The 18,919-nt window shown below is 39.6% G+C and overlaps 2 protein-coding genes across 2 annotated transcripts in view; one reads left to right on the top strand and one right to left on the bottom strand.

The window, feature by feature from the left end:
• LOC125231624 (serine/threonine-protein kinase SMG1) overlaps window positions 1-18,919 on the top strand; it is a gene marked incomplete at its 5' end in the record, with an annotated part of 319,651 nt that overhangs the window by 20,182 nt on the left and 280,550 nt on the right.
• LOC125231627 (D(3) dopamine receptor) lies at window positions 37-16,858 on the bottom strand. The gene is made up of 5 exons (XM_048137096.1): window positions 16,643-16,858; window positions 6,589-7,107; window positions 3,717-3,876; window positions 2,149-2,319; window positions 37-901 (listed from the first exon to the last, which is right to left on the bottom strand). Exons 2-5 carry the CDS (start codon window positions 6,957-6,959, stop codon window positions 401-403), a joined length of 1,203 nt encoding a protein of 400 aa, XP_047993053.1. The 5' UTR covers window positions 6,960-7,107; window positions 16,643-16,858; the 3' UTR covers window positions 37-400.

Raw genomic sequence — 18,919 nt, 5'->3', positions numbered from 1 at the left:
AGGCATTGAATCGAAACACGAATTTATCTTAAATTTACACATCGAATATAATGAATAAATCTTCGGTTTACACTTTTGAAGATGTAATGATGTATGGATTTCAATAAAGTTAGAATTAATTATATATTTTAATTTTACATCGAACAGTTTTAGCTATAATTTTTATAATTTAAACATCTCAATTTATTTAATCGACAGAGAACCTCAGTAAGAATTTCATTATGGCAGGGAACTCATTAAAATCTATCAATAAAAATTCAACAATAAAGCTTTTATAAACTTGAGCGTAGATTCAAACAGGTACCTTAATGCGAAGGGGGGTACCTAAAGTCACTAACAACTTTAAATGCTAGAAGCGTTTTACGTTTCCCACTGAACGTCTATGAACGTTTAAGATACACTACACTACGTCGGGGCGCGTGGCGGGCCGGTGCACCGGCGTGGGGTCGGGCGCGTACGACGGGTTCGCGTCCCCGCGCTCCTCCACGTAGCCTGCGTTCTCGATGATGCGGCACCGAGACGTGTCCGTCTCGCGCTCCACGTACAGCAGCCTCGCTGGCCGCCCTCCCATGCTCGAGAGCGCGCTGGGAGCGCTCGAACGCGTTATTGACCCTTCCCTGAGCGCCACAGAGCCTCGTTTTCTCTCCGGCGCTGGTGATCCTCTGTACTCCGAGGTATCTGGCCGCTTGCAGCGAAGTAGCTTCACGAACGCCGCTCGGAACCCAGCGTTCTTCCACGCATATATCAGCGGGTTTATGCCCGAGTTGGACATGGCCAGGGACGAAGTCAGCCGGTACGCGACGGGGCTGTGCAGCGTGATGACCGGCAGGGTCTGAGCGCACGCCACCACCACGAACGGCATCCAGCAAATTGAGAACGACCCCAACACTAGCAGCACTACCTGAAATTTAAAATAACAATTTATTGTCGATATAAATCGTGTGTCAACCTGTCATCGCGTCGAAACAATGGCTTTAATAAAATGAACGGAATATCGGTTAAATTCAATCTATCATGAAAGGTTGTCTTTCATTATTTAAAATCCATCCGTTACGTAATCAAACATGTATTTTATGTTGTTCCGAGGAAGGCAGTAAAGGTAAAGACAGGTTTTATGAAGGACTCGTAAAATTTAGGGACAATCAGAGATATAACGGCAGACGTTTACATTTATGTGCTGAGTCGATGTTCGAGGTGAGCTCATGTTTCGTAGATGGCGAATATTTTTTGGTTGGGTCATGATTTTGTACTTGCATGTTGACCCGGATGTAGGTGTGGACATGGAGTTTAAGGTAAACAAAGGTGACGCGTATTTAATGCAAAGTATGAAAACAAATAAACATGTCTTTAGATATTTTCCGCTTTTAATTTACCAGAATTTACCGGAGGAGTTGGAGATTGCTCCAACCGACAAGAGCACAGCTCTTAAGTTAGAAGAAGCTCTATATAGGTACGTGTACTTGTACCAAATTAATGTGCATAAGAATATATAATCCTCAGCCCTGTGCAAGATGCATTGGAATTCATTTGGCCCTCTATTTGCCCATCACATAGACAAAAAGACACGCTTATTTTCGTAGTTAGTACCAAGGCCAACTGTCGAAAGCTTGTCTGCCTTTGAAAGCTATGTATGCTGTATGATATCATTGGCGCCGGCCGGCCAACACGTGTTGGCTTGCAATCAGCGTAAAGAGCACTAACCTCGCTCTAGATACTCCAATACAGCAAGTCCAGTTACAACACCGTTCTTAAACTTCCAATCCTTAGCCGGGCGGGTAGGAAAATAACATAGATTGTCAATTCTGTTACGCCACCTACCTGTATGCTCTTCAAATTGTTTACACCTTCTGCGGTTAACGCGTAAGCTGCGCGCGTGGCAGTCACTAATAATTGTTAGATTGATGGTTTTGTTATACCGCCTAGGCGCCTGTATGTTCTTCCAATCGCTGGCACCATCCGCTGGACAGCATAGTTTGACACGGATGCGCCGCGCATTTCAGTCAAATCTCACCAGATCAGTGTCCCTCTTCCAATCGTTAGCTGGACAGTATGTGTTAGCACGTATACGGCTCGCTGCAGTCTCCCCTCGCCATATCCGTCAGTATAGCATGATCAATTGCTGGTCACAACTCCTGTTACTTTTCCTACCTGAATGCTCTTCCAATCGTTGGCACCGGTTGGACAGCATGTGTTGGCACGCATGCGGCGCGCGTGGCACGTCGCCTCTCGCCAGATCCGCCAGTACAGGATGAACATCACCATCCATATGAGGGAGAACATGGGCGCTAGGATTGACGTCGTGTACTCTTTCGGCACCACCTGGAATTGATACATTTTACTATAAAATCTTTAGAGGTAAATGATCTCTGAACCTGAAAGAAATAGTTTACTAATGTGTAAATTACATTATGGAGTTGTAAGTACGAATCATTTAAAATCTACTCTAGAAACATCGACAATGTCAAGAAAATAAATACAAACATCACTAATTCACTACGCCATTCGTTCTGCCCATGTGCTACTTCAGTTGTTTTAACGGCAAATAAAACAAATGCATAACTCCGTCTTTACTTTGAGCAGTCGAGTAACGATTGACGATGCTTTTAAAGTCTATCGCGCAGTTAAGCTCAGTGCCAAATCGTATATTTCAATGAGTTAATGCGACTTAGAGCCTTCCCACACAGATATTTTTTATGCAGTCGCCTTTTAGTATCAAGAAACCAAAAGTTTGGAACGTAAACACGCAAGTTATAGTCACCCTTTTAAATACAATTATGTTGCGAACCCTTTACAATGGTGGGGTCACTCCACTTTGATAAACCCTGCAGTGTAGGTACAACAGTTTAGGGGCATGTTAATTTCCCCGCGTTCTGTTAGGGGGTGCATTGCAAACACAAATTACGGACTCGCCTCACAAATAGGTACGCCAATAAAAGTCACAGTCTAACGTGCGAAAAAGAAATTCGTACCAGAATGAGAAAGGGCATGGCATTATGTTCGTCTTTTGTAGTTGTTCTTTTCTGCAATTAAGTTTAAATAAATAAAGAGATAATTCTTTACGTACATACTTTTATCATTTGGGGATTAACCCACAATCTAGAGGTATTATCGAAATGTGAACGTGCTCTATAGTAAACAGTATAGAGAACAGGAGCGAGCGTATCTAATCTACCGTATTACGCTTCGGGAACTAATATTGAAATGGTTATCGAAATGGTGTTATCGTATGTTATTAATAGACAGCGCGATCGAGGTGATCGTGGAACTACGATGGTTGCAATTGCAATAATGGTTCCATTGATATTAAAGTTCTCTACTATATTTCCAGAGCTTTTGCATGTAATGAGTCTAGATTAGAAGATACGTCGTTCTCAAATTATGTCTGCGGTCAGACTCAATCAACTTCGTCAACTTTACTACTTTAATACAGAATTTATGGTTTGGACCATTTAGTTCGACGGAGTAGGCACAAATCATGAGAAAAACCCAACTTAGAAAAATAAAAAGGTCATCAAGTTATTCTCGTGTAACTTCAGATGAAAATCCAGAGTCTACATTCCGATGGCCTTGAGTCAAGGCCGCCTCAAAGTTTTCCTTATTTGGGGGGGACGAGGGCGACGACAAAACGGACTTAACTTCGGACATACATCAATAAGAAATTACTATCACAATAATTTGACCTGGATTCTGTAGTTAGTATTAGACGGAAAACTCACCATATTCATCTCACAGGCGACGCCATCGTGCCAGTCGTTCCAGAACATTGGTATACAGCTGATGCAGAGAGCCACTGACCATGTGGTGCTCATCAGAAGCCTGGTCACCAGCTTTGTCATGTAGCGGCTGTAGTGCAGGGGATGCACGATCGCTATGTACCTGCAAGCGTATTATAATGTTAAATAAATAGCCTATATAGCCTAGATAGGTATTGCTCGCTAATATCACAATACAAGCCTCCATGACTGGGTAACATGATGCCTGTGTGGTGACGGGTTAAGAATTTCACCACCCCCTTTCTTTCCGTGGGTGTCGTAGAAGGCGACTGTGGGATATGGGTTAAATTGTGGCGTAGGCGAGAGGCTGGCAACCTATCACTGCAATGTCACAGTTTCGTTTCCTTTCAACCCCTTATTTGCCAAGACTGGCACTGTAGCTTCATGTGCTCTGCCTACCCCTTTATGGGATACAGACGTGATTGTATGTATGTATGTATGTAAATAAATAAATATTATAGGACATTCTTACACAAATTGACTGAGGCCCGTAAGCTCAAGAAGGCTTGTGTTGTAAGTACTCAGACAATATATAAATACTTATATACATAGAAAACATCCATGACTCAAGAACAAATATCTGTGCTCATCACACAAATAAATGCCCTTACCGGCATTCGAACCCGGGACCGCGAACCGTGAATTAAATGTTAGGAGTAGCTATCATCTAATTCACTTTTGAAGGCATAAATTTACCTACGATCGATGGCTTTCAGAAGGACCATTCAGTTGTTTGACATTTGTGAAACAAAATTTATAAAAGAACAACCCAAAATGTTATAGGTCTGGTGTCTGTTTTTGTAGCAAAACACTGAGGATGCACAAAATACACATACAAAAAAACTGTTTGACCTATATACTGCACAAAATGATCTCATTTTAACATCCATTACTCGCAGCGCATCTCGCTCGCGGCTAAATTTATATCAGAGATGATAAGATGCACGACGGGTGATTTCGAAATGAGATCATGCAGTAAGTTTCCCGTGGGCCTCTATTATTGTAAAGTCCGTCTAAGTTAACTTTGCGTGTCTTAGTACAGAATATGCGAGTGTTACTTTATCAGTTTGTTATCCAAAAATCTACGTAAAATGAGCTTGGTTCTACTCTATAAATACTGTTTTGTAAACTTTTTGCACGCTCAACAGTATCTAAAGCCAAAAATCGATAAATAAAAAAGGTGCCGTATCGCCACCGATAAAACTGTTTAGATATGTGATGTGACATACTCGCTGCAGCTAATAGTATTTTATGCAACTGGTGGTTAAAAGAGGTCAAAAAAGGTGAGTGGCGTGGGTAACAATTTGAGGCGAAGCCGAAAATTGTTAATAAAGACGCCACGAGCATTTTTTGACTCAGTTAAACACCGTTGCATACAATACTTTTTCTACGACCAAGCACTTATTTTGAAAGAAAATTATAAATTCAACAAATACCTACTTTCAGTCATCTTAGTTATCTAGGTGGACCGCCTACCATTTTGAATATGCAGTTTGAGTGCAAACATGAAAATAAAACTGTCTATGGTATGGTTCTTTGAAGCCTGGCCACTAAGACGAATCGAGCCGAGTTGAATCGAGTTCTATACATTTGAATGCGATTCGACGCGTCGCCAATGAACGCAGCAGAAAACGAAGGAGTCTCGACTCTGCGAATTGGTTTGTTAAGTTGGTAGCAACGTATTTACTGAACTGTAAAACAGCTATATCGTGCGACTGCTACTAAATGTTTTCAGGGTATAGACTAGATAGACTTGTCCTGACATCTTTTATGTAGGGTTTTAAAGTTCTATGCACGACCTAATATCTTAAGCCACTAAAAGCGCTCTCAAAGGTGAAATGATAAGAGAATTCAAATGTATACGGCTTCCATACATGTGAAATTAAATTGCACCGTGAAAATTGTGAGACCCTTTGAAATTTGAAGCAAGTTGCAAGTTATCTTCAAATATATAGTTTTACTCTTATTACTGGCGACGTGCACACGAACCTTACTAGCATTCCATATGCTCACATAGCAAACGTACGAATTGGTATTTAGGCCAACTCAAAAATCCCAAGCCCTATTTTAGAAGCCGGTATATAGGCCGCCCTTTTAGGACCGCTAATAATATAATATCTGGGCGACCGAGCTTCGCTCGGTTCTGTTTCGTATCCTTGACATGTGTCGCCATCTAGTTCAAAAATGAATAGTACCTACATCGAGCGAAAGAATTCTCAGCCTTAACAACACAACTACTCCACACGAGATGGCGCGCATTTCGCCACAAAAACTCAAATAGTGTATTTCTCTATTCGTTTTAGCCTTGACCTGTGTCGCCATCTAGTGTTTGCAATAAATAGTACTTACATCGACCGAAGAATTCTGTCTTAACAGTACAACTACTGCACACGAGATGGCGCGCGAAGAAAAACGCATGAAAACTCGAAAATTCGCGTTTTCCGGGACCTAAGGATAAGTTAGACCGATTTTTCACCCCCAAAAACCCCCACATAACAAATTTCAGCGAAATCGTTAGAGCGGTTTCCGAGATCGTCAGTGTAAATAAATATATAAATAAATAAATAAATATACAAGAATTGCTCGTTTAAAAGTATAAGATTTAGATACCCATACTTATTGCGGGTATGAATATTAGTTTTATACCTACTGGTATGTGTAAGCTAATGTTCTATCATGCTTTGTAAGTGGCGGGAACAGTAACCTTGGGTTCAATGGCATGGTTCGTGCGGTTCAAGTTACAGCGTATCACCGTTTTAAATGATCTTTAAAGCTTTAACACCATATTAACACAATAACACGTGAGAAATCATACCTGTCTACTGCTATCGCTATGATGTTGTAAATGGACGCCAGGCAGGCCAATATAATGAGTATAAATCTCATCAGACATGACCACTTGATTTTGCCGAAGTCATCGTCCAGATAAAATACGAGGTGGTAGGGAAGGGTTAGCCCCACCATCAGGTCTGAGATGGCTAGGTTGAGGACGAACTGGTTGGAAACAAGAGATGAGAGCCGTCTGCTGAGGGTCACGGCCAGGATCGTGAGGGTGTTCCCACTGACGATGAGCAGCATGAGTGCTCCGTCCACGATGCTCCACGGCCAGTAGTTGTACAGGTCCTGCTCCGGCGCCGCCGCCGACGCGTTCGCCCACTCGCTCTCATTGCCGAAGACTCCGTCCATAACATCGCTGGCCGCGGCCAGCCCGCTGTAGTTCGTCGTCGTGGCCGAACTTTAACACATCGTCTTAACTATTATTATCACTAGTCACACCCGGTTTTAGTCCCTCGCGCCATTGTTCCATTTGCACTCTCAGTTTCGCCGTGAACATCTGGAACAAAACAGTTAAGGTAAGAGACGGGCGTGAGTTGTAGTGCGGCACTTGTGAATGCACGGCGTGTATGAACAGCGAGTCAGTATGCGGGGGCGCGTTTCCCCAACAAATTACTTCGCAGCGGGGGCTAGGGCTAGTGCGCTCCACTTCTCGCGTCTGTAAATCACATTATCAACTTTTCCGAGGGTACGCATGTCGCGGACTCGCCCGTCGCCCTCGGCGATGAATTATTTATGGCCCACAACATGATCCGAAATGAGCTTTGTCTGTCTGCAGCCCAATCGATTGCTGTACAGCTATAAATGAGTTATTCCGAGACGAAGGCCATACGGTGGTCCATAAAGTTGGACTACAGTTTTCATGTTTTGTAACGGATTATTAATGTCCAAGGAAAAATCCTTGAATAGAGTTTTGTTATTGTCGATTTATTGATTGAGTGTGAAGTGTTTGTGGTTACAGATCTACAACATGAAATTGTAAACACGATGTCAAGGAAATGAAGCCGTTCCATTTCGCGAAAGCACCGGTTTATTCGGTTATGCGCTAATCTTGCTCGAAAATAGCTGTTAGCGGCGTTTAATACAGATGTCAGGTAAAATGAACGTTGAAGTAGATTCTCGTACAGATATGATATTAAGTGGCATTTCGCAAGAAGCTCAGACGCGGCGCCGGCGGATAGAACGGACGCTCGAAGATGTTTCGGGGATTATAAGAGATACCGTTGCGGATTAACAGTACCTATCTACAGGCATCCGCCCGTCCTTTAGAAAACTCGCCACTAGCCGTGTTTATCTTTAATCTCCTCCGTTAATGTATTCGAGGGGCGTATTGTTGGCTGAAATATTCTGTTTAGCTGAAACTGACGGTGTCAATTATAGTCCCTGTCCCGACACCCGGCTACGTTTATCTAAATTTCAAATGCATTGTGATGCCTTTGATCAAACACTGGGCGTTAATTTTAATAAGCTCTCTTATCCACTCGTTTAAATGTTAGCGAATTAAAATACCTATTAATAAAAAATATCTGCGTTTGATTGGCTCAGCTCATTTCACTGTTGGATTGATCAAATTACGAGTATCGTTCATTAATTTCGAGTGGAAAAGGAATGGCCATTTAAGTTAATTTATGGAGGCAGAAATGTAGCGTGGTCGGATGCAAATTATCGTATGCGGTGCGGAAACATATCGATTTGGGCAAGAATAGGGTTGTAAATAGAAAAAAAACCAAATGTTTTTTTTCAGAATTGTGAAAAAAAACATGAAAAAAAACCCAGCACCTTGGTTTTTTCTCTAAATATGGTTTTTTTTCAGATGAACAAATAATACGACAATAACGGTTTTTCGTGAGTTGTAACATGTTTCAATAACAATAACGTAAATTTTAATTCAATTAACATTCAGTATACAAACGTTTATTGGGGAATCCCCGATGCTGCGTGTAGCATGGAGAGGCGGTGGTGTTGCCAACAGTAAAAAGTGATAACTACCAACTACAGATTTCGTAAATGTTACTAATAAGACCAGAAATTAAAGTTATTTGATTAAATTCGTTTAATAGTTAACATTAAGTCTAAAAAACCGTATAAAAGTATTAACTACTTTCAAATTTTGAGATTTCGTACTTTAGAAAAAAAAACATACTCCAGAAAAAAAACTGTTTTTTTTCACGGTTTTTTTTCATGTTTTTTTTCAAGCCAGAAAAAAAACCGTTTTTTTGCAACCCTAGGCAAGAAGGCCGTTGCGGAGTTCGATAGCCTGTTTACGATGATTCCGATTCACCGGCTGCGATGTTGGCGGTAATCGAGTCGAAAAATGAGCGACAATTTTCAAGCTGACGGAAGAAAAATGGATTAAAGAAGATTGATTGGCTGTATAATGGATTCAGTCCGAACGACATTACCTATTGTTCGCGCGCATATTAATGGAATGTGTAATCGACTAATCGCGCATTACAGGACCGCGTGCATCCATAACTTTGATGAATGGAACGGCAGCCATGAATAATTTGTTGAATATGTCAATGGTTTGACGACGACTATTTTTCAATGAATTATTAAGTGGATTGAATTTGTTTTTCTTCTCGCGTTTATTAGCTAATACTGGAGTGCAGATTGCACTCGTACCGTATTAGATTAGCCGCACGTGTTCAATTATTTATAGCTTTACGGTGGGATTCTTCCAAGCCGTCGCAAGGATTTAGTGGATAATTGGATATAAAACGACTTTGAAGTAACCAAAACAATCCTCATCTACCTGTTACGAAGCCACAAAGCTTTAATTTGCGTAAATTGTTTATTAATTTCCTTTTGTTTTAATAGCTCTTTGATCAATTACAGTTTATTACAGAAAGGAAAATTGGTTTATTAGAAAACATTTCTGATAAAGTACGGTAATATCCAGGTCAGAGTCAGGCCAAGTAAAATCAGTTTCATTTTCTAATTTATAAACAATACAATGTGACTTGTCACGCACAGTGCAGTGAAACCTTCGGGATGTATGCAGGTCACAATCTGGCGTTGCGACAACGTTAGAACATCAAATGCCCTTTGGCACCTAACTAGGTGCATATTCTAACAATTGACGCTTGCAACAATAGCCCTTAATACCTAATGTTTATTACACATAATCCAGCTATTTCGAGTTAGACAGTAGACTATATATGGCCAATGACACGGCATTAATATGCAACAGCGTTCGATCACCGTGGCTAATGTTGTTTGACATTTGCGAGGATACGTGCGACCTAATCTCCGCATTTTGATGCTCGCCTAGTTCGGGAATGTGGTTGCAATGCCGTCAAATATCACAACTGTCCCAGTTTACATTTGGTACAAAGAATCGGCTGCATGGAGGCGCTCGACGCCTGAAATGTTTCATAAGTCTCTTCGCAATTCAATAATACAAACTCGGCAAAAACTAACTTGCCCTAATCTGGGACAGGGTAATATTGCGGTTGAAGGGAAGCAGCTGACACCGATTAATTTGTCAAGTTGCTGAGTACTCGGACCGTCACGTGTAAAGGCTTTACTCCAAACGAAAAGCACTTTGGTGAAGGCCACGTCAAGTTTTGTTTTTATATTTGGTTTGGAGGACGCCGGGCTGCACGCCGGGTATTTTTGTTTAGTAAACTCTTGACTTTACATAGAGTAATATTATGTAGGCGGAAAAAATAAGGATAACTGTTTTTCAGTGTCAATGTGCCCCGTTTGAATTTAAATATTTTGTTAAAGTTCGCGCATGAGTTTTGAATATTGAGCAACGACGATAAAAGAAAGACATAGCGGAATGGTAGAAGTTACCTTACGTATTGTATTTCCGGTATTGTTTTAACGATGTTTTTTAAACATTATTGTACAACCCTCCCTTACAATGTAATGTCAATTGTCACGGATCGATGGTCTCCAAGGACGATGTTATTGTCCAATGACCAGTCATTGTGAACACTCATTCGTGGATAATAGTATTTAGTCCGACGCTGGTAATAACACCCTTCTAGATAATAGGCATATGTGTTCGTTTGATAGACTATTATAGGAATTACAAGGTTATAAATAAACCTTTGAAATGCCACGACACATATGTAGAAAATAACCTACGAGTTTGTTATTTAAAGTGAAATATAGCAATATTGGTATCGTTATAAATTATAAAGGAAACATAAAATACATCTGCAATGGCCTCAATAATTTTATTACGATGAGCACGCAATTACTAAAAAAAGCTAATTAAAACCACTTACTCGTTTAGTTCAAATATGAGATTTCGAAATACGTGATGATATCACTGAGGACTTCGCGAGAGCCAAGGTCCGAGTTACGCAAAATTGCACTTGCAATTGTCCACAATAAGGTTAATAGTCTGTCATGACATGACAAAGTCAAGTTATATCGCGTCACGGTTCACTTGGGCACTAAAGTCGAGATGAGCATCGATTTGTCCCGACGATATTGAAACTGAAAGTCAATTAAGATACTGCTATCTCGGAAATTAATGCTACATTAATTTCCTCGTATATAAATGAAGCGAAACTTTAGTTTTACTTGCATGTACTGTGTGTATTCGTTTCATGTTATTGCCGCCGCTTAGAAATTTGCAATGAGGAAAATGTTATAGTATCATAAATACTATGCGACATTGATCTTTACGATCTTTTAGCTTTGTCATCCCAACAATACAAGGAATATTTTCGTTAGCTATTTTTGGTCACATCTTTTCAAATGTTTATTGGATCAAGATTCGTTAACGTATTTAGTGTGGTTTCTTTTTATTGTGCCGCTTGTGCTGGTATATCCCAATTAGATGTGTCAGTTCGTCTGTAATCGCGTGTTTTATGAGTATGTGGGATACATGATGTAAGCAGTTTGGGACAATTGCGGTGCTTTAAGTTTCGTCGAATAATTGATCTGATGACACTGCAAACGCAACTAACCGTTTAAACCTAATGATTTGTTAATTCAACAATTCACACTAACCCTGAAGCTAGCCTTCAGCTAGACGGTTATTTCATTAGTACCTATGATCCATTGACAATTACCCGCTAACGCTAACACGACATTGTCGAGACGTTTTATTTAAATGAGGAGTGTTCTTATTTTAAAACGTGAGTTTATTTTAGGAGAGGGCGGGTATTCCTTAACGTGTGCAGTTACACGCGATAAGTCGATTTTCGCTAAGAACGGGGCGGCGGTCGTGACGCCACGCCATAGATCCGTATCGCTTCTTGCCTCTACATCAATGCCCCGAAGGTCAGGGGCTCGGGGTCACTAGCCATTTATCAGCAGACAGGGTTCCGTGTCGGAATTTTAAACAGTTTGTTTTGCGGACAGGGGTAATTTGTGATCTTGGAACGAAGTGTTTCTCCTGATACCGTGGCGTTTTGTATTTGGACGGTACATTTAGATTTTGTTGAGTACGTTTAGAACTCTCATCGCGAATGAAACTGAATGTATCTGAAGCACGCTTGTTCGAGATCCGAAGGCCGTTGGGAAGGGTCCGGCGGAGCATTACAACTTCTCGTGTCCCAAATGGAGTCCGTCCCTGTCATGTGACTAACTTTCTTCTATATAAACCTGATTCTATATAAAACTTCCAATATATTCTGAAAATTGGCTGCCACCGCTTTGATCCTCCGGAAATTGAGTTGTATGATCCTTTCGAATATTGCGAGAGAAAAATAACCTTATTAATTCTAAACCCTAAAGCAAATTAGAAGAATCGTTCCACGATTTTTGCCAACATTTAATTTCGTCCTTTTTCGTAATCGTAAGGTATTATCTGATTTCGGAGTTGCTCCAAATATTCGTTTTTATGTGTTGTAGTTATTTAAAGTATTACAGTAGTAAATTGTAGCTGTTGTCTGAATGGCTGCTTAGAAAAATGTACTATTCCTTGACTACGAAAAAAAAGTAATTCTAAAAAGTAACATACGCTTTTGATTGCTTATCGCATCAGCGTTCGGATGGAAACGACAAATAAAAGGGTATTTTTGCAATCACTACGGTTGCGGAAATCTAGCTACCTATTTATATATATACCTCTCCATTGTACTCGTTCCATCCCACAAGGCAATCGTAAACGCCTGTATCGCGTACATTGTGTGCTTAAGGGTGCGTGTCTTGTGTACACTGCCCCCAAACAAATATCGCCAACCCTCTTTCCTAAAATATCTCCAATGTGGAAAGGCAGCCAATGTACGAGTATACTCGTTCATGTCAAGTTTAAGGAAATGAGAACCGAAAAAGCTAGAATTATCCTTCTCCGTTTTTAATCAAAAATTCTGTATTCTTTTTAAGAATTTTCAACAGTCGCTTCAATGTAAGCGTAATACTAATGTGTGGCTTTTGTCTTATTTTACCGAAAATGAATTTACGATTTGTGGATTGATATAACAAGGGCTTCGTGACTTGGATTATTATTTATTCTTTGCGCACGTTATACAGATGCTGGTGCGGTATTAATAATAAATCAAAATGATTACTCATGGAATCTCGGTGTTTTGGCAGACTTATTATAAGCTAGCTCAAGTTAGCTATTATCGAAAAATATTGTTTTGGTCTTCGACTATCCCGATAGTCACCCGTTACATTTTGAATAAAGCTTACATTTTGAAGACATTATTTTATAATTGATTTCTAAATTTAAACCTGCTATACTTCCCAAGATAGTTTGCTGTTTGGCGATTACAATTTATCGCCAGCCGGTATTGTTTTCGTGGCGGAGTTGCCGCCAACTTCGTCCGCACTGTTGACTTTGACTTTGACTCGATTACTTCTGTTGTTGTTTAATGTTAGGTGTTGTTTATCGCTTTTAGTTTTATCAGTTTTATTACAGTCGATTGCATATTTGCAGTGGTGTTTGAAATTTCTACCATTATTATCATCTGATATATTCTCCGGTTGCTATGTACAAAGGTTTCTATGGAGACATGTTACATTGGCGTGTCTATTGCAAATTTGCAAATTTAATAGTAAAATTCTCCAGTTATTCTCCACGCGTGAGACAATAACTACTGACTTTACTGGAAACAAACACACCGTCGTCGTTGTGCATTGAAATAAAAGTTTTCTGTTAAAGTTAACAAGGGCAGAGGTAAGCAAACCGTGGAGAAAACCAGGCACCGCGTTTGATTACGCGCATTCTTTCGAAAAGCTTCAAATAAGAGAGTTCGATTGAAAACATGAAGTAGGCGTTGAATTATCTTACACTACAAATTTATAGCTATATTTTAAGTGTTAAACTATTTAACAATCCGGTCATTCAAAAAAATGAATATGAATCATTAACAGCCATTTTAGCATCACGTTTTATTTCAAATTAAGTGTTTGTGCGTGATTTAGATTGCGTGCTGTTCGTGAATGTAACGTTAACACGGGTTGTTTAAGCACATATGATTGATTTGTTTGAAGCTATCGCCCAATTAAGCCCTTTTGTATCAAATTTACCAATTCACACGTTGAATTTGAAAACTGCATTTCTGCATCGAACTCATTCGCAATTTCCGATTCACTAATTTACCAATTGTCAAACATACAGGCACCTATTTCATCACCACAGTTGAAATAAAATAAAATATTTACCAATCGTTTAAATCTTCAAATATACATATCGCAAAATAATTAAATAGCATATGCATATTTCAAAACAAATGTTTCATATATTCTGGACGTAAATTCTATTACAAATGAAGTCATAAAATATCAATATCGTGTATCTTCGTTCAACAGTTAACCTATATTTCCTCATCAAGATGATGAAAGGCAAAGGTTGCACGACGTAGAGACACCTACATGACTGTCTGCTGTATTAGATAGGATCAATTTACGACAGACTGGGAATTCAGTGCATATTAAACTATCCGCTCCCTTTACACTACCTCCCACACCGACTACTGTTCTCCCTCCACGTAACATGCTGAGTCAAAGCCTTTTCCCTACTGCACACATTGCTGGACACACAAGTGTAATTTTCTGTTTTGTGTGTATATAATTTTTCTTCGAATGTTTTTGTGTATTTGTTTTTACTATCTGTTTCTTTCTTTTTTAATTTCACCATTTTGTCCTGTGTATGTGTGCTGTACTGAATAAATGTCTTTTTTTTTCTTTCTTTCTTTCTTTAATACATGTTTCTCTCGGTTTTCTAATGTTATCTTTCTACATTTCCGGATATGCATGTATATTTATCTCCTGTTGTTTTAATTGACATCTTGTATGAGCAGTTCTAATTGAACCGTTAAAGGGGCTTAATTTAAAACTCCCTACAAACTTCTTTATGTCTGGGTTAAATTGGCACGATCGTGGTTTACGGCACGTAAAACGCTTCTGCGCCGTAACGGATTTACTGACCCGCCAATAAATACCGATTCCTACAGAGATGTAATTATATTTATTACCGCTGTTGCTCTTTGTGACGGCTAAAGGGACTTTAAACAGTTGCTCTTCTGACTCATCCATCAGTAAGAGTAAAATATTCATATAGTCAGTAGTGAAATTGGATAGTAAATTAGAAACTTGTGCTAGCAATTTTACGAATTGCTCTCTAGGGTGATATCGATTTAAGGCAATTCGTTTTAATGGGATTGGTAAACCGAAATAGCCTAGCGCCGCGCCCGATTCCTTGTCAAGTTGTCATCCACTAGATTGAAGTAATACCAAACTTAATAAGACCATAGTAACTATCCACCACGAGGAAGGGTGCAACACGTTTATATAGATTTGAAGGAAGTAATAATTACCTTGTCATTATCAAAGCACCCAAATGATTAGGATTGTAAAGGAACGTAATCGGATGCAAATTTTCGTTAGATTAGTATAAAGAAAGGCGCTAAAAAGCGTTTCTTCAATTCAGAGATTCAGACCTTTCTGTATGAAGAAGTCTGTTCAGATTTTATCAAAGATTCTACAGAGAGGCCTTGTAGGATTATCTTAAGGAAAAAAGAAGACTATTTGCAGAAACAACGGAAGTTGAAAATTATTCGCTAAAGACCTTTCAACTTAATTAGCTAAGCAAAGTTCTTTAGATACCTATTAAGAGTATTAAGACTTAACTTCAATATAATCTGTTGAATTAGGAGTAACTAAAGATGAGTTAGTTCCCTTAAGATTGTTGTTTCAGACGGGGTTGAAATAAATCAGTTCTCAGTCAAGACTTATTACACTGGAGAAAGTTTTTGATTGGTTTTGTTCCCTGGATAATCCATTCTTCGTTACCAGTATCCCACGAAATCGAATTGTTCAATATAATTGCCCGAGCGCCTCAATTTTAATTAACATTTATGTTGAACATCTTAACAAAATATATGAGTATTCTTCAGAAAAATATTTCCTTTGGGCTTTGGCAGCCACCGCTTTTGTATATCGTAAGAATTTCGATTCCCGTATTCAATTTTCTTGTGCTTTGTCAAAACATGAAGCCTTTGGACTAAACAAATATGAAGTAAAAGGTATGTAGGCGCGCGAAAGTAGTCGTATACCTATATATTTAATGAATATACATATATATTGGCGGTTGGTGAGCTTACGAATCGGCTTTTAACGTTCACTAATACTGATAGATTTTTTATGGGTTATGAAATCTAATATTCGCTATAATTGAATCCCTCTGATGAAATTCCCCTCGTAGCGGGCAGTTACATAAGTGGGGGTGGAGACTTGGCCGAAGGCTTACGTAAGTTCGGCTGGCGGGCTCACCGTGAACCCACACAGCTGACTCGATGCCTACTTAGTTTTAATTCGCACTTCACTTAATCGGAATCGACCCCTTTTGCCGGTTCGCATCATTTGACAAACGGCAAACGACGAATGAGCTAACTACCGCTCGTTAAGCGAGGGTGTGGAATTTAATGTGTTTCAATTTACGCTAACCGTGCATGTTTTCGTATCGTTTTATGTTCGCACAGTGTCCGAGTTTAATTGGAGTCCTTTGAGCCTGTGTGTGGTGGTGATCGTGCATGGACGCTCTCGACATCTCCGCAAATAATAGTGTAGTGGGCATTGTCCGGTAGTCCGCATCGTGATTTCCTCGTGTCAATATTTACCTTAGCGACGACGTCGCCATTGGTGAAACGATGCAACTAAGTTTCACTTTCCCGCCAAAACAATTGCCATCACATCAATAAATACTACATCATACGTCAACACCCAATTTTTATAAGAAAAAAAAAACACTTTGTAACTTATTTGAAAAAAGCGGTCGCAAGTTTTCCGACGGTAACGCTGTAGGAGCTGTCTGAAGGTCCGCAGACAAACGCCCGCGTCGGCAGCCGGCACGCAACTAACTGTGGATGTGGAAGCCGGCGGCACGCGACGGCCAAACTCGAATTTCGAGGCCTCTAACTGGCATTAGTGGACTAAGCACTAGTGGCAAAGGTCATGGTTTTTGCCAGGATAACCGGAGCACATGTCATCATTCTGTTTGCGGAACGGAATACAAACGGATTAGTGGAGCGGTTTAACAGGAATTTACGCGAAAGTGGGTCACTGTCAGTTGCATAGGAATTCTGCTAACGAACTTTTTAATAGTTACATTTTGACGTAAATATTAGTGCTGGCGCAATTATCCTTTGGATCTAGAAATTCCTGAATTATCTTCATTGAAATTTAAGTTTCTCACGGACATAAATTGTGGCAAGCAGTGGTTTATGGTTTATGGAGCTCGGTTGATGCTAACTTAGTTATTTCGCTGCAGCCTGCGGATTAGCCATTTAAATAATCTGGATATATGGCTTCGTTTTAAGTTTAGTTTTTTGGTCGTAAAATTGTTATGGCTTTCTGATTAATATGCTCTTAATCGAATACTGGATACTTTTAGATGATTATGATGATATTATGTTTGAGAAGACGTTATAATTTTTTTGTAATTTATCATGTCTCGTTGTTTTCCCGGTGACGCAAGTGAAGTGGTCGGAAATAATTTTGGAAGTCGAGCCATTTACGTCAGTGGATGACTTGGAAGCAATCGAAGATCGCGGGGGAATGAATTATGCAAATAAAATCTGGCTGACGGGACTTATTAAGTCAAAAGTCTGATTATTATCTACTCTTGGGAGTTTGTAAGGCTCTTGTCAACAATCTATAAATAAACTCCGTGCTTAAACTTCTCGGATACATATGCCGCCGATTGTACAAAAGTTCCGATTTACGCAAAAAAAAACAAAACCGAATAAAGTCACCACAACCATATTTAAGGGTTGATTTTCTTAATGTTCGATAGATATATGACATATTCTTACTTCATATACTTAGATGTACTGTACTGAGGGGTTAAGCAGTATAAAATTACATTTTAGCAAATTTCGAGTACCTAAAATATTTTAATGTGTAAAAATACCAGCATAATTAACAAAGACCTTGAACTACCATTCTAAAATTATTTCAATGTCAAGTCTAGATAATATACAACCTGTACTACAACAAATCCTTGTGCTATGGAATTTAAATTCATATTTATATCTCGCGAAATTATTAAAACTTATTTCAATGCCAATTGCCACGTGTAGTTTGTGTCTTTCACGATGACGCGCAGATTTGTGAAATCTAACCTTGATTAATAGACTTTACGAGTCAAGATGCCTGCCTTCATGAATTATACGATTTATAGGGATACATCTGAAGCGCTGCCGGCCTAGCCGAAGTGACAATTGAAACGCAGTCTGGCTCTGTCGCGCGGGTCGCGTTACTACAGAAGAGCGAGAAGAAGAGCTAGCTTACGAAGCGTAAGCGATTGTGACGCGCCGAGGCACCTAGCCTGGTTGCCAAGAGGTAGACGCGTGTCTGGTTTTCGTACTGGAGGTCGTTGTTCGAAACAATCGAAACACGGCTCTTGTTACTTACTATAACTTCTTCAGACTTGTTTTTTAACCCCCGACGCAAAAGCGAAGGGGTGTTATAAGTTTGACGTGTCTGTCTGTGTGTGTGTCTGTCTGTGGCATCGTAGCTCTCGAACGGATGAACCGATTTTGATTTAGTTTTTTTTGTCTGAAAGCTGAGTTAGTCGGGAGTGTTCTTAGCCATGTTTCATGAAAATCGGTCCACTAGGTCGCGGTCGGGGGTTTTTTCAAAATTTTAATTTTGTGGTTAGGTTAGGTTATGCTAATAGAATCCTCATTTAATATTTGCACTTCAGGAAAAAGGAATCTCAGGATTCTAATTGATGCAACTGGCCCTAAAAGTCAATCTGTTACTTTTTAAATTATGAAAAGAAAAGACACAAATGAAAGAAAAGAGATGATTCGATTCGAGATGTGCTAAGATGAGTACCGAACAGGGTAAATGTTCCAGATAGCGCGCTCGATGCCGAGCTTCATTAACAAAGT

This window comes from Leguminivora glycinivorella, chromosome 12, assembly GCF_023078275.1.
Source record: "Leguminivora glycinivorella isolate SPB_JAAS2020 chromosome 12, LegGlyc_1.1, whole genome shotgun sequence".
NCBI lineage: Eukaryota > Metazoa > Arthropoda > Insecta > Lepidoptera > Tortricidae > Leguminivora > Leguminivora glycinivorella.
This window is presented reverse-complemented; position numbering and strand designations above follow the sequence as displayed.

Excerpts from the sequence above, each read along its gene's own strand:
- LOC125231627 (XM_048137096.1), bottom strand. The coding sequence starts at position 6,959 with ATGGACGGAGTCTTCGGCAATGAGAGCGAGTGGGCGAACGCGTCGGCG. Across the intron at positions 3,877-6,588 it reads ATAGCGATAGCAGTAGACAG|GTACATAGCGATCGTGCATC; the intron begins GTATGATTTCTC and ends ATACGCTTGCAG. Across the intron at positions 2,320-3,716 it reads TCGCCTGTGAGATGAATATG|GTGGTGCCGAAAGAGTACAC; the intron begins GTGAGTTTTCCG and ends TATCAATTCCAG.